Below are 25,248 nucleotides of genomic sequence, written 5' to 3'. Positions count from 1 at the left end.
CTCCGGTACTAGCCATTCCCCCCTACACAACCGGACCAAACAGTAAAGAACAGTGGTCGTACAAATCCCGCGACCACGGGCCCTCCCCCCCATCCCCCCCAAACAGGAAGCCATACCCCTCCAAGAACTACAACCCCCCGAGCAACCCCAACCGCTCGCAACTCCCACCCCCCCAGGACAGGCCCCCCCACAGCTGGAAGTACCCCCATCCAAACCAACACTCCCGACCACCCCTCAAGGAAAGGTGGTAATGTTCGCAGTCTCCACTGCGATGACCTTAGGGGCCAGTAAGGCGCGGCTCAATGCTAGAAAACCTCCAACAAATCAGCCCCGCGATCTCCATCCCACAATCCCCACATTACAGCCCCCCAAAACCTCAGTCAACATCCGATGCGGGTCCATCGCCCCGGTGTCCAACCAGCTAGTCCATTCCGCCAAACCAGTTCAGCACGCCTCCAGGATTTCTCCCGAGGTCTGCGGCGTCACACTAGGGCCCCGGGCTCCGCCAAATTCCGATTGTCCTGTCTCTGAGCCCGTGCCCGGGGCCTCCGAATCCGTACCCTTCTCAGACTGAGTTCTGGCGGCTCTGGATAAGTCCACCACCGCCTGCAGGGCCGCCTGCCTCTCCGCCTCCGTCTGCGACATCGATGGTTTCCCGGTCCTCTTGCGGTTCCTCCTGATCCGTTGTGATTGCCTGATCGGCCTGTCCATCTTAGCCTCTTCCTCCCTGGCCTTAGCACCGTCCGTACCAGCCTTATAAGTGTCCCACCATTCCCATGCGTCCGCGGAAGACGTGAAGAATAAAGATTTTTCATCCACCACCACTCTGAGCTTGGCAGGGAAAAACAGGGAGTACTTGATGCCTTCCTGGCGGAGCTCCCGCTTGAGGGACAGGAAGTTTGCCCGGAGTCGCTGAGTCTCAAATGTGTAGTCCGGGAACATGGTGACTCTGCTATTTTCCACTTGGAAGGGCCCTGCCTCTCTCGCCCTCTGCAGAAGCCAGTCCCTGTCCCGGTAATGGAGCAACTTGAACACCACCGGGCGAGGCGGAAGGCCCAATGCTGGCGGACGCGCCGGAACTCTATGCGCCCGCTCCAGGGAGAAGAAGGGGGACAGACCTTCAGGCGCCACCTCCGTCCGCAGCCAGTTATCTAAATAGCCCACCATGTCGTCGCCCTCAATTTTCTCCGGCAGGCCCACCAGGCGTACGTTGTTGCGCCTGTTCCTGTTCCTGTTTTCCGCATCCTCGGCCCTCCTTTCTAACACCTTCAGACGGTCCATCACGTCGGCCATCTGGGCCTTTACCGTTGCCTGGGCCGGGGCCAAGTCTTTGATCGTAGATTCCACAGATTTCACCCTGTCCTTCAGTTTGTCGTGGTCGGCCTTCAAGAGACCCAAGCCCGTTGCCACCTGAGCTATATCTCGCTGCAGGGCATCCTTCGTGGTAGCGATGGCTTCCAAGATACGGTCCTGCATCCGCTGTAACGCCGCTTGGTCTCTCTCCGCTCCGTCCGCCGTCTCAGCGTCAGTCACACCATCACTCTTCCCCTTCGGCTTCCCCATTGGGGCCTGGACGGGTGACGGTCTGCAAGTGCGCACCAGGTCTTCCTCCGAACGTCGCCGGGCACCGATCTCCGGCCTAGTGCTCAGGCCCAGAAATGTCACCAAGAAGCAGGCAGCACCAAGCGTCCGCGGCCCAGCCCGCGCCAGTCGCGCTAGAGGGCCGGGGTCCTCTCCTCCGGGTCACTGTCGCACCGCTATTGCCCCAAGCCTGAGACGGTCCTCAACCACCGTCCAAGGGCGCGCCTATTGTCCAACTGGCACCCGGGGAGGGGCGCGATGCAGCCACCAACTCCTCTAGCGTGGTTAGGAATGATCTGCGGTGGGTCTCCGAGCAGACGTCTCCGTCTCTAGCTATCTCCTGCCCTCGCCGCCATTTTGGGGTCCGCGACTTCCCGGCCAAGTTTAGCTTTCAGAGTCGAGTTACTGCTGTGGGAAGGCTCGGTGTCGCCCTCCGTGGGTTCCGGACCCTCCGCAGTATCGTCCAGTATCGGATTATGTTCTTTATCTCGGGGTTCAAATGAATTATCAGGATATTATCCGGGATCGGGCACGGAGCTCCGAGCTCACGCAGCCTACCTCCTCGGCATCCAAGCCACGCCCCTTGATAAGGCCTGCTATGGGGTGACTTTTAAGTTTTATGTGTAGTGACCATTAGATATAGTGAACCCATATCTAAAGTAACTGGTGCAAGCACCACCCTACACAGGCTACAGTAGCAGACCTGGAGTTCCATTTTGCCTTGTCTCTCATGGGTAACATAAAACATGGTTCAGCTCCTGGGAGGCCTCTGGGGTACCTATTCCCTAGGTACATGGTGTACCATATACAAGGGACTTATAAGGGTACCCCCAAAGTACATGTATGTCAATTTAAGGGAGAATGCAGATAGGCTGGGGTCCTGATTAGCAGGATCCCAGCCAGACTTGTCAAAAAACAGTGAGACATCAAGCAAAAAGTGGGGATAACCATAATAAGTAAATCCTACTTTCCTACACAGACTTGGAGCACACAACAAAAGCTTCAAGTTTCAAATATTACATTTAAACTAGTAGATTATTGCAAAGCTGATGAATGTTAAAGAGCAGGATATTAATCTGGAACAGCTGGTTGAGCACATCAGAGTTTTCTAAATTGTTGCAGAAAATACTTGAGACAACTCAGGGAGTGTATGAATCGCTGACAAAAATAAATATATTTTGGCAAAAAGTAATCCAAGAGCATCTAGGATTTGCTATTCAATATTCATAAACATCGTACATATCTCCTGTTTAGTTCAGTAGTTTCAGGCATGAAATCTATAAGTCAACCGCTTTCAAAAATGTATAATTACTTTCTTCAAGAATTAGCCAACAATGATCCAACATAAATCCATGATTTTCAAAAAAAAAAAAAAATCTCAACCCATTTCAGATTCCTAACAAAGACAGCATGTTTCTTTGCACTCTTTCTATTAACTCGTATTTCAGTTTTCCTATTTATTTAAATTCATCGTATTTATAAAGTGCATGGCTGATTCAAATAAGGAATCCCAACACTTTGCTAGAGGGGACTTATAATAAATAAAAGTATGGGTCCTTCCGTGGTATGCAGGAGACGTTTATTAAAGTTGCAAAGAAGAACAAAACCCGATCAGCTCAGCTGGGGAAACCGCCTCTCAGTAACTGCTACATCATAGAACCCTATGCTCCAGACACAGAACCACAGTATGTCCACGAGCCCAGGCAGCACCGCGAGTCAAGGTAGAAACAGAGTCCCAATATAAACCGAACACATCCCCTTTCCTTCCAAAAACAAAAGGAAGGAAAGAAAGAAATTAAGAACCAAAAGCATGAGTAAAATGTGAAACAAAATAAAAACCATTATAAAGCTAAGAAAATGACACGACCCACTCGCTTCTTGCACCACTAAAAATTATACAACATCTTTTAAATATGCAGGCAACTTCTGTTTCCGAACAGGCCTCCCATCACCACAACAAGAAAGGGTATCGGAAGAGGAGTGCACCACCTGCAAAGGAGGAGGATTGGGTAAAAGTTTACCTTGTGTTTGATACAAAGCTACCTTTCTGAGGTTTCAAGTTTGACCGTTGTGCAATTTAACATAACTTTCACCCACAGATTTCACAAGAAAAGGTCCTCTGATTTTGTTAAAACCTGTGTGTACACCACTAGGTTTGACCTTTACCAAGTCACACATACACACCTTTTGCCCTTAATGATGTCTTGATGAGACAGAGTAGGAGAAACATCTAACTGATGCTTAAGTAGCCAAGTAGGAACCATCTTTGTACCAGCTTGTCTGCCCCTCATTAATTCAAAAGGAGATTTTGCCATTCCCTGATGCACCCTTGGTGCGGTAAGCCCACAACATTTATTTAATTTCATATTGTACAGAAGAATTAGCTGCTAAAGCTAATTGCATAGTGTCTTTTACAACTCTGTTAACTCTTTCACACAAACCGTTCCCTTTTGGATTGTACAAAGAGGTACATAAGTGTCTCATACCAATATTCTCAAAATAATGCTCCATTTCCTTTGAGGGGAGTTGCATGCCCTTATCCCAAAGAAGCAAAGCTGGTATACCTTCCCTAAGAAACACCTCACTGAGGACTTTGATGGTGGATTCCGTATTAATATTTCTCATAAACGTAACTTCCGGGGCGTGGCCAACGCGTCAAGATCGCGGTTGCACTTTGATAGTGCTCCGGACCCCTCCGTCATCCGCGTTGTAATCCACTGCCATCGGTGCTCCCAACGATCTCTGCTGCTTCCCACACGTCTCTGCAGGGGAGAGGAGCCCCCTACGTGCCACTTTCTCAACGGAACAGCCTGCTGTGGGGTGAATCCGCTGAGGTGCCGCATCCGAGACCCTAAGAAGGCGGCGCACGGCTCCTGGGCCTGGCGGCCCTAGCACCTGTCTCCCCATAGGCCTCCCTGTCGTCGGACTGGCGGTCTCTGGTGCATTAGGCCGTTGGCGTATATCCTACCTGCCTGGACTATGCCCGTAACTGTGTTATATGCCGTGCTTTGTGGGCGCCGCCCCTCCCCCCGGCCGTGTCCGCCTTTCATGGTCTGGCCTCCAGGGTGAGGTGCGCAACGCTGGATTCCGCCTCCTGCAGCTGCTGTGTCGGCTGCTAAATTGAGCGGCGGGGGCAGCGAGACCCGCTGTTTGCTGCTCCACTCTGGCTTGGGTCCCCTGACTGCTGCGAGGGGGCGGCCCGGCGTTCCCCGTGGATGGAGCTGCGGACGCCTGCACCTGGGCCTTGAAAAGCGGGTCCTCTCCGCGTTGTCGCCTGACGTTTCTGAGGCCTGGGGGAGTGAGAGACCATCTGTACCCGCCTGTCCTGTGTCCCATGCTCTGGACCCTGGCGTTCCTTGATCCGTGGTGAAGCTGCAGAGACATTTGCTGTCTTCTGTGAGTGCTGGACACCGCCGGTGGGGATTGGTGGGGGTTTCCCGGCCCCGGCACCCCCTCCCTCGAGCTACACCCGAATGGTCGCACCCTGTCTCACCCCTGGGTTTCATCAAGGCCCTCCTTTTGGTGTTTGCCCTATCCTACTTCACTCCAGCTGGCGCACCAACTCTCTACTCCTGCCTGGCCTCTGCGAACCTGCGCCACCATTGCACCAGTGAATGAGACGCCGGCTCCTCTGCGGTTTGGGGCCTTGTGAAACGTTGTCTCCTACCTGGTGGGATCGGCTGTGGGCATCAACGGCTCCCTGCTCTGCGCCTGACCTGGGATAGCACCTGGGGCTGAAGCCCGCCGCTTGGACTTGGCCGCACGCATCGGGTGGCGTGGGGTGCCTCAGGGGCTCGCAGTCATTGTCCTACATCTGCCGTATACATCAGGCGGCGGGACACTTCCTCTATTGATCCTTTCCACTTCTTCGCCGCCTGGCGCCTCGGCCACAGAGCCACTCTGGTCTGCTCTTCGACCGCATAGCCTCTGTCCTTGCTTCTGGACTGTTGTCCCCACGGCTGCCTTTATCCTCCATAAACACCGCGGTGTTGGGACAGGTTCAACCGCATTCATCGAGTGGTGGGTGGCCCGGGGACAGGACCCCCCATTCTCTTCCCTCCCCCGTCTCCCTTTGACCCGGCGGTGCTTGTCCTCAACAGTTCCTAAACGCGCCCCGTGGGTTTGGCCGTAATTGTGGGCGCCAGAGAACGGGGCCCAGGTCCCTGGTGTGTCTGCTCCCTTTGGGACACGAGAGCTCCTGCCAGGGTGGGTTCAGCGCCCAGGCCTGAGTATTGACGGCTTGGGCGCTCGGCCCACCGTGGTTGAGACCGGTTGCCTGTGAGCCTGCCTCCTACATCTAGAGTCCAGGTCCTGCGCTTCCAGTCAGGATGGACAGGGATCGTGCCCCGAAAACAGCTGCACCGCAAACCCAAACAAAAATAGACCAGCACACTACTGTAGACCGATGAGGGGCGCGTCGGCGGCCCCTCCCTTGCAGGGGAGACCTCTTGACTATCCTGCAGGCGATTGGCACCTCTCAGGCTTCCGTGGAGAGCGATATCGGCAAGTTGCGGGTCGACGCGGCCCTTATCCTTCAGGATCTCCGCAATGCCGCAGCAAGACTGTCGGAGGCAGAGTCATGCCTCTCTACCGCTGAAGACGAATTAGGCCAGTTGAAAACTCAGGTGGCCCGCCTGCAGACTCAGACCTCAGAGTTGCACCGCCGGGCCGAGGACGCTGAGAAGCGCTCGCGGCGGAACAAGCTGCGCCTCATAGGGTTTCCCGAGAATGCCGAACAGGGGCACACGAACACCTTCGTGGAGACCTGACTCAAGTCGTGGATACCCAAGGATGCTCTCTCACAATGGTTTTCGATCGAGCACGCGCACCGCTCTCTGGCAGCCAAGCCTTCCCCGGGGCTCCACCCTGTTCTGTTATTATCTGGATCTTCAACTTCTGAGACCGACGCTATCCTGAGGGAAGCCCGAGCCCATGGTCCCCTAAAATATGAGAACAATAATATAATGCTTTTCCCAGACTGCACGAGGGACGTTCAGGCCCAATGTCGTACGCACTCCGATGTTAAACTGAAACTCCGTAATTTGGGTTTGCGCTACGGACTCCTCTTCCCGGCCCGCCTCAGAGTGGTCTTCCAGGGTAAGGCAATCTTCTTTGACACACCGCAGGCGGCATGGACATGGCTCATGGAGGAGCGGCCTCTGCGGCCCCAACCTGCTTCCACTCCTCCCTTGTCTGGCCCTCCCCGGTCGCACCCGTCTTCTCCCAAGCAGCAACGGAGGCACACTCTGTCCCGTAAGAGGGGGGAGCGGTGGGGAGACCGGTCACAATCGCTCGGGCTGAGTCCCAATTGCTGACCTCTTCTGAGGCCCCTCCGATTCTGGATGATCACAGCCGAGCCAGCTTACTGATAGACTTGAACTATGGACATAGCTGCGCCCGGCACTCTCTGACTCAGACCTGTCTCGAAGTCCCGCGCTCCGGGATTCCGGTGAAGATGCAGGACTCTGACTGTGGGGTCCCATGGAAGTGGAGCTAAATCAGAACTCTTGGGGCTTGTGGCAGTAATATTCAACTATTGACACTGTGCTATCCGTCTATATGAAGGGGTCCATTGCCATGATTGCCCTGCTAACCGTCTTAGTGTAGCTTCTTGTTCTTGGTTTGGGCGACAGATGCTTCGGGTTTAGAAGTATAGGGTCGCGTGTGTTGGAAGGGGTTTGGGGTGGCTGGGGTTTTTGCCCTCCATATTCTATTTGTTTTGAATGCCTTCGAGTCACTATTCTCAGTGTTGTTTGCATTGATGTTTTTGCTCACCGCATACACACGCCATCTTCACTGACAGGGGGCATACCACCATGCGCAAGCCACATTTCTCTATCACAGCGGCGATTTGTCACTTCACCCAAGACCTAGGCCTTCCCCAGCTCTTTTCTCCCCGCGCCTGCGGCCTTCCAGATGCCCATACACGGTAGGTCCCTCCACATCTTGTCACGAAACATCAATGGGTTGCTAGACTGTATCAAATGCACTGCCATCCTCAGGAGCTCCCAACGCCGGACTCCCGACGTGCTCCTCCTTCGAGACGCACCTCTTGGGAACCCAATGGTAGGTTTAAGGGACAGTTCTTTAATCTCCTTTCAGTGTATATTCCTCCAGCCACACTTCCCTCTACTCTCCATCACCTTACGGAGGTAATCTCTGCCCTGCCCAAAGGCCAAACTATAATCCGGGGGGGGTGTGTGTTAGGGAGGACTTCAATGCGGTAATACAGACGACTCGACGCCACGGGGGCTCCCTCCCCATCACGCTTCACCTGTTCGAAATGGCTATCTGACTGGTTATCTGCCCTTGGTCTATGTGACGCTTGGAGGATTTGGCATCTCCGCCATGGACTGCCAACTGGTCTCTGGTGTTTCTATTCTCCCATGGGGAATCTCAGACCACTTCGCCGTTTGTCTCTGCTTGGAAAATACTACCGGGGAGGTGAGTTTAGTCTGGTGGTTCAACGTGTGGTTTTTGCAAGACACAGAGATCAAAGACGCGCTCGCAATAGAAATGACACATTATTTTCTTGCCAACAAGGGCTCGGTTCCCTCTGCAGGCACACTGGGGGAAGCCGGTAAGGCCACTCTGCGTGGGGTAGCCAGAGGCCTGGTCCACACGAAACGAGCAGAACAAACTGCTCGCTTGACTCCCCTTGAGGCGCAGGCCGCGCGGCTGGAGTCTACCTCTGGTGATGCAGAGGACGCCCACTCAGCTAGAGAACTTGCGATGCTTCGCAAAGAGATCCGTCAGATCTCCCTGGACTCGGTCAAGATGCTATGGTGCTCTTCTGTGGCCTGCGTCTTTGGGTAGGGGCGACAAAAATGGTAAGTTGCTTCGCAACCTGGTTTCCTATCCCAGGGCTAACCGAATTATCCCTGAAATCCGAAATGCTGCTGTATCCATCACTATACTCCGTCAGCTAGTGCCCAAGCTTTCGCGGGTTACTATGCTCCGCTCTATTCAGCTTGGCCCTCGGAGGCCTCTCTGGCTAACCTATTCGACCGAGCGGAGGTCCAACTCCCTTGCTTAGCCCAGTCCGATTCAGCGGACCTCGGCCTTCCCTTTACTCCGGAAGAAATCCAGGACGCTATCTCCCTACGGCATTCTGGGTAAACGCCAGGGCCTGGCGGCTTTCCGCAAGAATATTATGCGACTTACCGAGACTTGTTGGTTCCTCACCTGGTCGATCTTTCACCACGTGGTAGTTGCTACGTCAGTCTCCGGAGGGAAAGAACCTGTCTCTATTGTGGTCATTCCAAAAACCCAGCCGCCTTCTCTTTCTTGCGTGGACTTCCGCCCGATCTCTTATTAACACCGAAATGAAAATCTTCACTACTACCCTGGCTCAACGTCTTCGCCCCTTGCTGCATGAATTGACCCACCCGGATCAATGTGGCTTTATGCCCGCTCGCCACACTCGCACTGTATACAACGCCTTCATCTTGCCCTGGCCTATCCCCACCTGCTTACTCCATATTTGACCCTGCTGCTAATTGATTTTGAGAAGGCCTTTGATACGGTTGATTGGTGTTACTTGAAGGACGTTCTTGCCACGTTGGGCTTCGGCCCCCACTTTCGACGTCTCATCCGAGTCTTGTACTCGAGTCCTAAGGCAAAGGTCCTGACCAATAGCGCCTTCTCAGAGGCGTTCCCCATCCGAAGAGGCACCCGTCAGGGGTGCCCTCTTTCACCGATTTTATTTGCGCTGGCGATGGAGCTGCTGGCATACCTCATACACAGTGATCGCCAAATCCGTGGGTGGTCCTGGGATCCCCATCAGATTGACAAAAGTGCCCTATATGCGGGCAATGTTCTACTTTTCCTGGCTGACCCGGAGAGCTCTGGCCCTCGCTGTCTGGAGGTGCTTTGGTCCTTCGAGACTGTCTCGGGCCTGCCTCATCCCAGCAAAGTCCTCTTTGGCCCCCCTCCACCCCTCGAGAGACTGCTTTGATTGGCAGTCTACTATCCCCCTACGGAGGCAATCATTTAAATATCTGGGGATCTGGATAACCTTGCTTCCTGAATTGGAGTGGGCTCTCAACCTCACACCCCTGGTTACGAAATCCAAATCCGACCTTAAGCGTTGGCAGTCCCTCCCACTTAATCTCCTTGGAAGAGGGGCACTTTTTAAAATGATGATTCTCCCCCAGTTTTTATACATTCTTCAAAACATCACCCGGGTAGCTGGTTCCGTGAGTTTGACGGGATGATTATCAAGTTTCTGTGGTGGAGTGGGAGACCACGTATGGCCTTGGCCCACTGTCGGATACCTCCCTTTGATGGATGTATGGGGGTGACCAACCTTCACCTCTACTGCTTGGCCACTCAGCTCATTGTCGTCCACGATTGGTTCGCTGGGGGCTGGTCCGATCTGGCGTACTGGATCGAGCTCAGAACTATGGATTTCCCACAGATTCAAGCTTACCTATACGGGACCCCCATTCTGCAGACCACCCCGCCTATCACCAGAGCGGTCCTAACGGCCTGGCGCTCTTCCCTGCTCTACACACAATGCGACAAGAAGCTCATCCAACATATGCCTCTGTGGCATGGCACATGGCTACGCAAGGTATCTGCTCTGAGGGTTTCATCAATGGGATCGGATCAGGATTACACTCCTTGGGGACGTTTGGGTGGGATATCACATTAGGGCTTTCTCAAATCTGCAGCAATGCCACTCTCTTCTCACCACCCAATTTTATAAATAACTGCAACTCCATCACACCCTCACTACACATATTCCACCAGGGACCTCACTCCCCGAATTTAGTCCGCTCGAAGCACAGGTGATGATGGGCACCTTGGGTAGAGGGGGAGTGTTGCGGATATACTGCTCCCTTGTGAACAATGGCCCTGCCACCTTAGCTCGTTGCGAACCCGCTGGGAGGGATGGCTGGGTCGCCTGGAGGAGGCAGACTGGCGAGACGCCCTTATGACTACCAAACTCTGACGACCTCCTCTAAATTATGCCTTATCCAACTTTACTGCCTCCACGCGGCATACCTCACCCCTGCACGCCTACACAGGGCAGGTCTACGCCCCTCAGCGGATTGTACACGTTGTGGCCAAGCCCCAGATGATTTTTATCACATGGTCTACCAATGCCCCGGTGTTGCCTCCTTCTGGGCGGGTGTAGAGTTGAAGCTCACACACACTCTGGGATGGCAGGTTCCTCACGATCCCATACCCCTCCTCCTAAGAGTATTTGATGTCTTAGACGGCTCTAGATCCAACAAGCGATTCCTGGGCCGGCGGTGGCGGTGGCCAAGCAAGATATCGTGATGGCCTGGTCACAGGCCAAGCCTCCCACTGTAAATGGCGCCGGGGGTGGTTTTGTGCACGGTCCAAGAGTAACCCCTCTTTGAGGCCCGAGGATGTCCTGAAAATTTTGAAAAGGTGTGGGGCAAATTGCTAAATCTGCTGTTTTGAATTCTATGCTTGTTTTCCTCTTGTATCGCTGCTCTCTTTCTATATACGACAAGGCTTGTTCAAGGGTCGTATATTTACGCCAGACCTCCTGCTGTTTGCTGATGATGGATTTTGGTGTATCATGTATTCTTTTGCTGTCTTTATTTGTTTTGTTTCTGCAAATGCCAATAAAAATTGATTATAAAAAAAAAAGTAATTTCCATCCACCTAGAGACCGAATCCACCTAGTCCAACGTAAATGTATCATTGTCATGCAGCTCATTAAAAGGACCAATAAAGTCCATGCAAAACGTTTGCCAAACACCTTCCGCACCAATAACGTGTTAAGATGAAGTAGGTATGTCTACTACCACACGCAGCCTCTTCCCAGACTCCTTGCAGCTCTCACATTTCTCAACCCACTCCTTCACCTTCAAACAATCTGCAACACTGTTACGCCACTCAGGTGAGGTATTCAACTTTGCGGACAAGAGCTTGCACATTGACAGCTAAGCGAGCAAGTCTGCCACACCAGTTAACTCCGTTTGGGCCTAAAATTATTAACAAAGGCTAGTGATCCATCCTTAGGGTGAACACAACACCCCACAAAAAGACCCTGAATTGTCTATTAGCCCAAGCAGCCGCCAATGTCTCACGCGCGATAACCGAATAATTTCAGTATCAGTTAGTGAGCGAGACGCAAAGGTGACAGTCTTTTCTTGCCCTGCATGTCTTTGAGTTAGCACAGCACCAATGCCCACCACACTGGCATCCACAGTCAAAATGGTAGGTAAGCATGGGAGAAAGCCAGCTAAAATATCCGCATTGACCATGTTCTCCTTAACCAAAATAAAGGCTTTATGTTGATCAACTCCCCATAAAAATGTCTTACCCTTTCACACAGCTCCCTTATAGGTTCCACCTTATGCGCAATTTTTTAAACAAATTTAGCATACATTTAACCATGCCTGTGGAAGATCTTAGTTTGTCTCTATTGTCTGGTACCTTTTGCATTGACTATGGCACTGACCAGATCATGTTTAGGTCGAATGCTATCTTTGATGACATGATATCCAAGACACTCCACTTCCTCAACTGCAAAAACACACTTGTCTTTTCGTAGGGTTAAACCAGCAGAAAACAACCAGGACAAACTTAATCCAGGATTGAATTATGATCGTTGACGTCCATACCAAAAATCAAAATGTCATCTTGAAAGAATACAACTCGATCAATACCCTTCAAAATCACCGTAATTAATGCGTTGGAAGGCACTGGCAGCAGAACACAGACCAAATGGAAGCCTGTTAAATTGATAGGTGCCTTCAGTTGTTATAAAAGAAGTGTACTTTTTAGAATCGGGATGAAGCTTAATTTGATGGTACGCACTGCGTAAGTCCAATTTAGAGAACAGTTTACCTCCAGCCAACCTTAAAATAATCTCATTGATGTTTGGGAGTGGAAAGCTATCCATGATGACACCTTTATTTAAGCTCCTCTAGTCCACACAAAAAAGAAGGGAGACATCTTGTTTTTGCGTGATAACCACTGGAGATAACCACTCTGCAGCCTCCACCATTTCAATAATGCCTTCATCAAGCATTTGTTTAATGATGTCCTTGACTTGAGCCCTTGCAGCTAAATGTATCCTTCTTACAACATGCTTGACAGGCACTGCATCCTTTCTCAGTTTTATTTCATGTTGATAACCCACATATTTTGAACTACATCATCATTAATGCACATTACAGGTTGTTCAGCCCTGGGATCCACTCTGATATTAAGATCGTATTGATGAAGCCACCCTTAAATGGCCGGACCCTCAGGAGCAACAAACTTTGCCTTCAGTTAACCTGTTCTCAAAAGCAATGTGTGCCTCAAAATAGCCCAAAACACCGATATTAGCACTGGTAACCCTTCAAGATGACATCTGAAGGTATCAAATTGACATTTTAACAAATAGAATCATATAGAGTTTTAGGACTAATGGTGTATAATGAACCGGTATCCACCATTAACGACAACAGTTGTCCATTGACAGTGAAATCGGCCTTTGGACGAGTCAAACCCCTTCCCTTGTCAGTAGGACCCTCATCATCAGCCTTAACCACCATAACTGAGACATCATTTTCATCATCTATCACAGCAACTTTCTTGCTAGTGGTCTTGCACATGTGCACATATTGTCCTTTTTTACTGCACTTAAGGCACTCTTTACCAATAATGAAACAAATTTTGCAGTCAGCTAAATGAAAAGTGCTACCACACCTATGACATGTTTGACTGTTAGTTTTGTGCCAGGACGGAGTAGGAGTGGGAGGCTTTGAGACATTTGTTTTACCAGCAGAAACCATGCCCTTAACTTGTTTAACTTGTTTTCCACGTATGGAATTCACATCTTCATAGCTAGATTGTAACACAGCAACCTCAGACCTCTTATCTTATTGAACTGTTTTTAACTCTCTCATACACTTCTCAGACCCTTCTGCCACTTTAGCAATAGTTATGGCTTCCTTTAAAGTAGGGTTGCTAGCCACCCATAACCTTACTTGAGCTTTCTTGCTGTAACACTGTACTATCAACTGATCCCTAATATTGTCATCCTGCATAGGAACAAACTAGCGTTTAGTCGATAATCCTCTTAATCTTGAGACAAATTTGTCAATGGTTTCATTAGACTTTTGGGGTTGAGTATAAAGTTTGTGTCTACGCATGAGCACATTCTCTTGTTTGGCAAATCTAATGCATAATCTAACCATGGCATCCTTATACACATCAACCTCTTCTCCTGAAGATGGAAGATACTTAAAAATATATTGTGCCTCCTTCCCCAAAGCACCGAACAGTGAAGCCTTTTTACGAACTGCAGAACATTTATATCCATCAAGTGCCACCAGATAATTTTCAAAACGATCACACCAATCCCCCTTGTGTGTAGCGCGTGCTGGGTTTTGATTGCGGGAATTTGTTTTTTAAAGATTGCTGAATTTTAAAAACTACTTATTTGCACATTCGAAAGTCTTTACTTACCTGTTATCGCCTCCCCGGTCCGTCACGGCTTTTGTGTGCCGTTTGTACGGATGGACGCGACTCCTCCCACAACTACCCCACTTCCTGTCAGAGGCCATTAAACACAGCTGGGGATTCGGCCGCGCGGCTGTGTGTAGCGCGTGCTGGGTTTTGATTGCGGGAATTTGTTTTTTAAAGATTGCTGAATTTTAAAAACTGCTTGTTTGCACATTCGAAAGTCTTTACTTACCTGTCATCGCCTCCCCGGTCCGTCACGGCTTTTGTGTGCCGTTTGTACGGAGGGACGCGACTCCTCCCACAACTACCCCACTTCCTGTCAGAGGCCATTAAACTGAGCTGGGGATTCGGCCGTGCGGCTGTGTGTAGCGCGTGCTGGGTTTTGATTGCGGGAATTTGTTTTTTAAAGATTGCTGAATTTTAAAAACTGCTTGTTTGAACATTCGATAGTCTTTCCTTACCTGTCATCGCCTCCCCGGTCCGTCACTGCTTTTGTGTGCCGTTTGTACGGAGGGACGCGACTCCTCCCACAACTACCTCACTTCCTGTCAGAGGCCATTAAATATAGATGGATGTCCGGACGCGCAAAACCCCTGCCCCTTGCGCTGTCCAGTTGAGACAGTATTGCTTTGAAGAACTATGCTCTCTAGCCGGTCCGATTGCAAGACTATGTAAACATTCTATCTTGCCCTCGAGTTATGATCACACATGCTCATTTTGTAGCTTTCATCCAACGATAGATCATCAGCCTGCTTCCATCAATATACCGAGATATAAAATACTTGTCTTAAACTGCAGATCATTGCCCAAACATACAGCGGAAATCTCCATCCTTCTCCAAGAGGAACTGCCTGAGGTACTGATTCTTACCGAAACATGGCTTACTGCCAGCTCCGAACCCGATATCATTCAGGCCCTGCCAAGTTGCTATTCCATTTCAAGGCTTGACCGACCGTCGGGGGAGGGGGGTGGGATAGCCTTTATTTACAAGCAGGGCCTTACATGCCGTCTGACTGGTAGTCCAGTTCCAGACTGTGAGAATACAGCTTTCTCCATTGAGTTCTCTCCAGTTCTCACCTTTTCTGGGATTTTGATATACCGAACCCCTGGTCCCTCAGCAAATTTTTGCAATGTACTACCCGACCTGGCGGCAGATCTGGCCAGTTCACCTGCTAACTTCACCCTACTGGGTGATTTTAATCTCCATTTTGACGATCCTTTGCAGACTTTGGCTAATGAACTTACCAAGGACTTATCAGCCTTTCATCTCACTCATAAAATCAGTGAACCCACCCATATAAAAGGCCACCTATTAGATCCTGTCTTTCCGAATTTAAAGGATCTATCTGGAGGAAAACCTATCCCTGTTCCGTGGTCGGACCATTTTCTCATTCCTCTTATTTGGTCACCATCCCATTGATCCTCGTGTATTCATTCAACCTTCTCTAAGAATCGTCCTTGGTGTAAACTTTCAGTTGAACAATGGACATCAGTATTGGAGGAAACTATACCAGAGCCTTCGTCAGATGTGGTTATAGCCAATGATAATTTTAATAGTTGGGTGCAAAAATCCCTAGACTCTCTTGTCCCAGTAAAAAGGATGAGAAATAAAAAGGGTGCCACCCACAAACCCTGGTATTCCACCTCACTACGGGGTCTGAAACAAAACTGTAAAAAACTTGAGAGAGCTTGAAGAAATTTCTCACGAGATAAGAAAAAACTATACAGAGAAAGCATCCACCATTATAAAGTTGAAATTAGAGCTGCACAGGCAGAATATTATGGAAACAAAATTTTAGTTGCTCCCTACTCTTCCCGTGAGATTTTCAGTATAGGTTAAACTCTCTCCAAAGTTCCTTTCTCTCCGGTCGCATCGGATACTTCAGGAGCTCAATGTGATAAGCTAGCGGAGTTCTTTTCCAACAAAATTGAAATTATTTATTCATCATTTCCATCCGCTAAAATGGATCTTTTAATCCCTCCAGCCCCTGGTAATTTGGTTTCGCTGGATAAAATCCTGGCAATGGAGAGGCCCATTTTAGAAAACCTCTTATCTAAAGTGAAGAGTGGTTCACCCAATGATCCTGCCCCTTTAGGGAAATTAAAGTTGGTAGCAAGTGTGGTCCTCCCGGTGATTTTAGACCTCATTAATACCTCCCTCTCTTCAGGAGTAGTGCCCCCTATGTGGAAGGAAGCTATGGTAAAGGCTTTGTTAAAGAAACCATGCCTTGATCCACTAGACTTGGGGAAACTATCGACCTATTTCGCTGCTCCCTGGAATCAACAAAATTACTGAAAAATACTTCAACCAAGTTTTATCATCTTATTTGGAGTCTAATAATCTTCTCCACTTGACTCAGACTGGTTTCCGTCCACTACAGGGAACAGAGACGGCCCTACTTTCAGTAGTGGAAGAGTCAAGAACGATAGTAGACGCTGGCGGCACCGCGGTGGTCCTCCTTCTTGACCTTAGTGCGGCCTTTGATACCGTAAACCATAAGATCTTGATTCAAAGGCTTAGCAACTTAGGTATCACTGGAACTGCTCTAGCCTGGTTAAGCTCCTTTTTGAATAATCGATCTTTTCAAGTATTTGATAATCCAGTCACCTCCAAACGGACATCTCTCCGTTGTGGAGTGCCGCAGGGATCTTCCTTAAGTCCCACCTTGTTTATTGCTTACACTTGTACCCTTGCAGAGGCAGTTCTACCCTTTGGAGTCCATATAGTCACCTATGCGGATGATACGCAATTGGTGATTGAGCTCAATCAAGCGAAAAGTTCGCCTTTCTGTCTTTACCTCTGCTTGGAGGAAATCGTAAGATGGATGAACCATTCTTTCCTAAAATTGAACGGGGAAAAGACTGAAATTATGATCCTGGGTAACCAGTCTCCTTACGATCTGACGGAAAGATGGCCTATTTCCATGGGTCCTCTACCCACGCCCAAGACCCAGTTATAGAGTCTGGGCATTTGGATGGACCATGAACTTACATTTAAAACTCAGGCTCAGAAGACAGCAGCGTCCTGTTATGGGATCCTTAAAATGGTCCGGAAGGTTCTTCCCCTTCTTCCTTTTCAGGCTAGAAAAATAACGGTCCAGGCCCTAGTGTTATCCAGGTTGGATTATTCAAATGCCCTTTACTTGGGTGCGCCTGCTGCTACGCTATCCAAACTTCAGACCACACAAAACTGGGCGGCAAGACTTTTATTGGATACTCCCAAGTATCAATCAGCCAGACCTGCCCTGAAAACAATTCACTGGCTGCCAGTCCATGAGAGAGTGAAGTTCAAAAGCTTATGTATCGTTCATAAGTCGTTGTTCAAATCAGGACCCTCTATTCTCCAAGGCATTATCCAGCCTTATGAGCCCAAAAGATCCCTTCGCTCCAAAACCAAGAATCTGGCCATCATCCCCAGGATTCGTAAGGCCAGAAGCGGGGGCCGATCTTTCTCAGTTAATGCCTCCAGACTTTGGAATTCTCTCCCTTCCCATCTTCGTTCAGAACCCAACCATCTTTCCTTTCGGAGATCTCTGAAAACATTTCTCTTTCCAAACTGAGTGACACTACGCCTCTGCGACTGTAAGCGCTGGGATGCCTTCGGGTAGCCATGTGCTATATAAATGTTTTTTACAATTACAATTCCATGGATGGTTCCCTGGGAGACATAAAATGAGTTGGTGCAGATCTAGAATTAGAAAAATTAATTTTGACAGCAACACAGATTGGTAATATGAACTGTAAATGTAGATATTTACAATATAAGAACAACAAAACGCGGTTGCATATAATAAGTTGCCAGGTGTGTGTATCGTTGGTAATGCAAAAATAAGATCAGCACAGTGAGAAACGAATGAATGTGTGTGTAACACAGAATTTCATATATGAGAAGATGGTGTCAACAAAGTAGAATGCAGACTTACGCGAGGATTCAATAAGGTGAGTCCCCGGAGGGTTAATAAAGCTTCCCAACTGTACTTCCCAGATGCTTGAAAATAGGATGTAAAATTGAATTTAGACTTGACACACGACGAATCAATAAGGTGTGTGTCACCGAAGCGTTAACAAAGCTTCCCAGTTTATACTTCCCAAATGCTTGAAAGTAGGATCCAGATTTGCTATTGCCACTAAGTGCATCTGTTGAGTAATTGCTGGTACAATGAGTCGCTTTAACCAGGATGATACACTTAAAGCATGAGCAGTCAATACTTTTACAGCAGAAACGCCCTATCCGCTTTAAATTATGAGCCTCTGTTAGCTTGAAGATCGCCTTCACAACTTATAGTAAAAGCGCCTTTGCCGCTTTAATTTATGAGCCTCTACGAGTCACCACCCATAACGTAGGAGACACTGCGCCTAGAAAGCTTTGTGTTGAAGAGGGATTAGAGTCAAGTGTGCAGTGAAGGAAGCTCGCGACATACCTTGCAGCAGACCACCTCTCTGTAAATACATACAAGTGTCCAGGTGAGCTGATCCTTCTTGATGTTGGTTTGGTTGCTGGCATGTTGTTCACTCCGTATCTCGTTGGTCTCTCTCAGCCAAATTGTCACCAAAAATATAATAAATAAAAGTACGGGTCCTTCTTGTAGAAGCAGTGGAATTAGCATTATGAGCAATTTGACTAGGGGCATTCGAGTCCCTGTTGGAGAGTTCGGCCACCGGGCTAGTGTGCCACAGTCATGGGGGCTGGGGCTGTTTTCCTGTGTTGGCCTGAAATTCAGCCAAACTAGGCCAAGTACAACCACTTAAGCACTTGGCTCGTTGTTATAGTGATGTCCAGCATTAACAGGCTTCTCAGAGAGGTTGAGTGGGGGGTGCAACAGGCTCAACACTCAACAAATGCCCAACAGCACAATAACTACATTCTCCAGTCATGTGCTTAGCTTTATAAAAATAAAGAACTTTATTACACAGTGACTCCGTAGTAGACCGTAAAGAAAACTGTCAGATAAGTGACATGTGTGTCAGAGGCTAAGACTTCCAGGTAGGGCTGCCCCAGTCTAGCTTTGCCTTTTTACTTTAGAGTTGTTCTGGTGTGGGTAGTACTGCATGTGCAGCACATTTCCCTCTTGGCTATCAGTCTTTGGCAGTAACAGCACTCACTCTTTCACCCTTGTTCTGGGGCTGTGGTAGGGCTCGCGTTGGCCTCTTGATCTTCAGTATGTGTAGCCTCAGTCAAGTGTCATGTAGGAAGCGCCAGCCTGTGGCTTTCTTAAGATGCTGTCCGTCTTCTGGGCAGATAGTGTCAGCAGCAGTTGGGCCCTTTGGTTGCAATCAGACCTTTTACTTCTGGATGGGTGAGTATTGGGGACAGTTGCTGAGGCCTCCCCGCAAGGTGCAGGTCCCGGGTTGGTGACTGGGTTGCTTTAAGGTGCTTCTGGGCAGCCCGATCTGAACTGGCACACTTGGGGATAGTGTCATGGGCAGCCACTCAGTAACTTAGTCACACTTACCAGTGCTTCAGTCATAGTTTTTGCTTCCTGCTTAGTCTGCACCCACTTGACAAGTGCCAGGGGCTATCCACAAATTGGCTTTGTTTGGCACTCTTGAACTTCTTCCGTGGTGCAGACAGCTCGGGCACAAGAGGGCAAGTGTCCTAGCTCCGTCCACGAGTCACTTCAGGCTTTCAAGCAGGTGCTACAAGTCAGGATTGATCCCTTCCTTAACAGAACACTTGGACTCAATAACATGATTGTCCAACAATAGCTGCAGCTGCAAGACTGTGATCTGAACCACACAGGCTGCGAATCCTCTGCTTTGGCATCAGTGACCGGCTCCTAATTAGGGCCATGCTAGTCACACTCCTCACAAGTCTCTGGCAGACAGGCAAACCAGGTCAACTACTAGTCCACACCATTTGTGAGCTCTCCTGCAGAGATGGCTCACTCACCTTTGTCCAGGCAGGGCTATCTATGCATTCAAGGACAGAGAAAATAGTTGTTCTTCCAGATCAGATTCTAGATGGCCATTCACCTTTGGGAAGCTTGTTGTCGGGAAGACACCAGTTTTGGTTGCGCAGGATTCCACTGAATACTCTGTGGCGCATGCCCTCCTTGGTCAAATAGGATTTACATATGGAACAAAAAAGTGGGTAACTGGCGTTGTGCAGAGATGGCACACAGCGGTGGTGTATTATCGGTCTACCCTTGGAGAACTGGTTTGGATCATTTCTCCTTTCATAGATCCATCTCAGGCTGTCTTCCTGACTCAGCCTTTGTCTGTAGTGGTAATCTCCACAACATGGCCATCTCTAACTGGAGCTCCTGTAAGAGAGACCCAAAGAGGTGTGAGCAGCCTGCACCAGACAATCAACAGCCGCACCTTAAGGCGATCAGGAAGAGAGACAAACGGGTGACTCTCCTAAATTGACACATTGACAACAGAAACTGCAGTCCTACCCTACCATCCACCAAATGGCATGCTTAATTAAGACTAATCCGCAGCTATCTGGGTGGGAAATAATCATATTTCGAAGGGAAGTCTGTTTCTTATTTCCGTACTTCAGTGTCTAGGTGTCCTCCCTCTAGTTTCAGGAATGTCAACAATACACTTGTTAATGCCTGGGAAAGTAACCTTACCTGAATCTTGTGCATCTTCACCTAACGTCTCTTTGTCCCTCTTACCTGACCCCTCATTCTACCCGCTCTCCTCTTCTTCCACCCTGCAGTATAGTTCTTGTTCACCATATGTTTCACCCCCTTCAGGGCATTCACGTCATCAAACTCTCTACTTCAAACTAGAAACATCCAGAATTAACAGTTCAAGAATGCAGTATAGTGCTGTTTTTTTTAAACGTTTACATCCAAGATGCAGAGCCTCCTCCCATACAAACCAGGATCATAAGCACAACACGTGCCCAATTAGCTCTCACTCACTACAGTCCATGCATAAGCGCAGCTGGATTATTACTGTGACAAGATAAGAGCCTCTCGTCATTTGTTTGACACCAGAGCCCTTCCCACAGAGGCCACACATGCAACCCCCGTGTTTCCTTCTTCCAGCTAGACCCAATGATGCTGCGTAAGTATTCTATTTCTTTGGGGGCCACCAGCTGCAGTACAGTGAAAAAGATAGGTGTCCCTGAGATGCTATTGCCGACTCATCCTATTCCTCACTGAGCCTCTCATGCTTTTTGCTGACAGCGGCCCCTCCCCATGTGTGCATGCTGCCTCCTTACCCTCATACCTCCTTGTGCCTTTCGCTCCCTCTTGCCTAGGCATGCCTTTTACTTGCCTGATTCTTCTGTCTTTGTCTCTCCTGTCAAATTTCAGTTACACCTTTCTCATATCTACTAATTCCTTCTGTGTGCTTATGCTTTTCAGTCTGCATACTCTTTCATGTGTTGCTTCCTTTCCTTCGTTCTTTCACCTATTTCATTCTTATGCTGTGCTTGTTTCTTCAGTTTTTTATGCTTTGCCGTTGTTTGCTCTACTTCCCTTATGTCCTTTTCTTCTTCCGCCCCCTCGTTGTTTTCTTCTGTTTGAACACAGTCTGTCTCATCTTTTCCTTCCCCTCTTGCCTGCCTTTTACTGTGTGGGGTCGTTCACGTTGGTTACTTTGTGGAAGTTCTCATTACCATGTGGGTCTACTACTGTTCCTTACTATAGGGTTCAACAACTGATGCTCCTTACTATGTGGGGGCATGAATGCTACTTACTATGCAGGGCTATTAAATGGTCCTTACTGTGTGGGGCCATTAATCCACATTTAAATCTGGGGCTTTCAGTGTTCTGTCTGGGACTTCCGAGATATGTAGGTCCTGCGGCTATTGGTGCATATGTTTCCCAGGATCACTGAAGCATATATAGTCTAGGAGCAATGATGCATGCTTCTATCAAGGAGCCACTAAATCATTAGTGTTTGGGGACATGGATGCCCATTGCTATTGTGGGCTATGGACACCTGCTGCATATTCATGTTTCCCTTTTCTCCTGCAAGAGAAGAGGGGGATTGATGCAGGAGAACACATAACATTTGGATGCGAGTTTTTCTTATCCTTAGCCTAACCTCTATAAGATACATCTTTTCCAAAGCCCTGTTTTTGGAAGAAGTGTACAAGATTACACCTACTGCATCTATGGTTGTTTGTTTTCTTAAGATGCTAACGTACCTGCCCTCGTCCACCAATCTTCAGAAGCTGATGGGAAATGGTACGTTCATTTAGTTCTTGGTTACTTGTACCACAGTTGGGGACAGTTTGCAAGTGCACTTTGCTGGTGGTAATAGTTCATGAGAAATGTCCCCCAAGAGCAGATGTCTCAAGGCGTTGGGTAATGATATACGGCGTATTTGTCATAATTAACTATGCCTGAGATGGGATTGTTTTTACGTCAATTTTAATTGTTCATGATTAACATATTTATTTATGTTTTTATCCAGTAGATGCTCACAAAGGCATAAACATGAAGCCTGTTATTGTGATACATGGTGGTGCAGGTAACATTTCCACTGAAAGAGAGGCGGGATGCAAAGCAGGTGTCAAACGAGCTGCTCTGAAAGGTTACAGCATTCTGAAGGAAGGAGGCAGTGCAATGGATGCAGTAGAAGAAGCTGTTGTTGTAATGGAAGATGATCCACATTTTAATGCAGGTAATCATCCTTCCAGATTGCTAACCTCATACCACCTGTGTTGTGTCTTTGAGAAATTTTGATGCAGATAATCTTGCATCAATTTCTAGCAAGCAATACAAAATTGTAATTGTCCATACAGGAAACGTACTGTTTGTTTTAATGTTGCCGAAGGGCTGTTAAAATCTGGATTGTGGCGTAAACATTATCGGCGCCATCTTGTCCTTTTCAGATCCATACGTGCGCGTAAGCAGCAACCATTTTGATTGCCATGGCCTCTCTGCCCACTCCCGATAGCCAGCGTCTCTCTCTCCCCCTCACTTCCCAGCCTCGCAAGCATCCCCGACAACCCCCGGTCTCTCCTGCTTGGGTCATAAACGCACCTCCAGCGCGACCCTGCCTCCGAGCCACATCCCGTGCTGAACCCCCTCGCTCTTTCATCTCATTCATAGAACAGGCCCTTTTGATAACCTCTTCCTCCCTGCCCGATTGTCCGGCCTGACCCCAGGCCATCACTTAGCTCAGCAGATGCAGTTTATTGCCCCCTACAGTAGGACCTCGCCCCACATCAAAGGAGCGGGGATTAATCAATGCCTTCACCCTCCCCCTAGATCCGACCGATGGCCCACATTCCTGTTCCCAGCGGAATGTCCAGCTGCGCGATAGCCATCATGCTGTGATTTGGGTGGGGACCTCTACTGTAGATATGTGTGAGAACGGGCCTGAACCGGGGATTCCAAAGATGCCTTTGTGAACTTCAAAGCAATACCACGGATGTCATAAATGTAATAAAGCCATAAACATGTGTATAAGAGGCCAGGCCTCAGAGATGCGGTTAGAGCACCTCGAGAAGATACCCTGTTGTCTGAGCTGACGTGTTCTGTTTCCGTCGGAAATAAACTCCTGTTTCCCGCTTTCCAGTCTCCAGCGCCTGCCTCTTTATTTGGTAATCGTGAGTTGGGTGAGAAGCGGCTAACGCCGGGCAAACATAGAAAAGGGGTAAAACGACCTGATCTGCCTGAACCCTTTTTCATCAATTGGCGTCCCAAACGTGGGGCCCATCAGCGACACGTGGATCCAGTGGGAGAGGTCCAGACGACGGAGTGAACGACTGCAACGATCGGGAAGTGCACCTGCCCGATAGACCCTCGTCTGGCAGCCGATCATCCGAACTTCACTGGTTCCGAGCAGACCTCTCTCGAGTGATCTACGGTCCTGACTGGGAACCATCAGGAGTGCCACAGCAATTACGGAGAATAGAGGACGATCGGGCGCTGGAAGCGGAAGACGAGAAACTGTCCATACGGTCCGTGTAACACGACAAACTGGGAAATATTTGATTGTTTGATTGGAAAATACTAGTATTACTCTCCGAATTGTTGGTTCTCTTGGAGATTCTCTGTCTGCAAACTGAGAGGGATAAAAGTATTCTCTCTTCCTTTGCAGGTAGTGAAGGGTAGGTAACGCAGGCCTTTGCCCCCGTTGTAATCCGTCGTGCCTATCTTTCTCCCCCACTGATTGATTGTTTGCCCGAACATTGTTTGTTCGAGGATTGTTTTCTCGAGAATTTTCTGTCTACAAACAGGGAAGGATAAAAGTATTCTGTCCTCCTTTGCAGATAGTGAAGAATAGGTAACGCAGGCTTTTGCCCCCATTGTAACCCGTCGTGCCTATTTCTTTCTCGCCACTGATTGTTTGATTGAACAGACATTAATTGTTCGATATTGGTTCTCTCTTTGGGTATTCCCTATTTGCGAATACTGCAGAATAGAAATATTCTGTCCAGTCTTCACAAAGTAGTGAAGGATAGGTAGTGCAGACTTTTGTCCCCGTTGTAACCCGTCATGCCTATCTTCTCCCCATTGGTCAGTAATTGGTTCAGCCCGGACCGCTTATTAGAGGTGGATCATCCGGCTCCTCTGGAGGGCACCCCTAATAAGGATATGTTTTTAAAATATGGACTAGTCGCCGTAGCTTATAGTAAGTTATGGAATAAATATACTAAAAAGGATCAGGAAAGTCAGTGGCCACTGATAGGATCCTTCGATGACACAAAAATAAGCGTGCTGGAAACAGCCCTTTGTAACAATAAAACCACGCCCACTATGCTTGATAGTTTCGGCATGTGGCGCAAAGAAGCAGAGCAACGAAAGAAAAGAGAAGAAGCGAGAATAGGAAAAGAGTTACGAAAGGCAGCCCACCTGGCCGCTAAGAGACTAGAAGAAGAGATAAAAGAAAGGGAGGAAGCCAGACAAAAACAGGAATCTGAGTCGACAGGCCAGTGTCCTGTTAGGACCCCCTCTACGCTCTACCCTGAGCTGACTTCCAAACAACGGGCGAACGATGAGCTGCTGCTAGGTCCTCCGATCATCTATATGCCCCCCCCATATGCCCCCTCCCAACCCCTAGTACAGCACTTGCCAGCTCCGAGTGCAAATGAGAATAACCTTGAAGCTAGTGCCCCAGCCCTCACGGCCTCTGCTCCGGCCGCATTAGTAACAACATCAGATGAACCCGAGACTAACAAGCAGCCACCGGCCAGACCGAATAGATTGAGCAAAGAGGAACGGGAGGGAATTGACAAGATAGTAAAGGCACTGGTAGACCGGAAGGAGAGCGAAGAATACACGATGGATATGCACAATTCACATGCCGGTA

General features: G+C 48.9%; 1 protein-coding gene across 10 annotated transcripts in view; it reads left to right on the top strand.

The window, feature by feature from the left end:
* Positions 1-25,248, top strand: part of ASRGL1 (asparaginase and isoaspartyl peptidase 1) — a 476,854-nt gene that overhangs the window by 76,374 nt on the left and 375,232 nt on the right. For 5 of the 10 annotated variants that reach the window (XM_078648034.1, XM_078648033.1, XM_078648038.1 and 2 more), the window contains one exon: positions 22,402-22,611. In XM_078648034.1, the coding sequence (XP_078504160.1) occupies positions 22,425-22,611 (187 nt within the window). In that variant the 5' untranslated portion in view covers positions 22,402-22,424. The remainder of the gene's footprint in view (positions 1-22,401; positions 22,612-25,248) is intronic. The other 5 variants (XM_078648037.1, XM_078648035.1, XM_078648039.1 and 2 more) reach the window with 1 other exon arrangement.

Source organism: Lissotriton helveticus, chromosome 6 (assembly GCF_964261635.1).
Source record: "Lissotriton helveticus chromosome 6, aLisHel1.1, whole genome shotgun sequence".
NCBI classification, from domain to species: Eukaryota; Metazoa; Chordata; class Amphibia; order Caudata; family Salamandridae; genus Lissotriton; species Lissotriton helveticus.
Note: the sequence above shows the minus strand (reverse complement) of the source record. Positions and strands in the feature narration are given on the sequence as shown.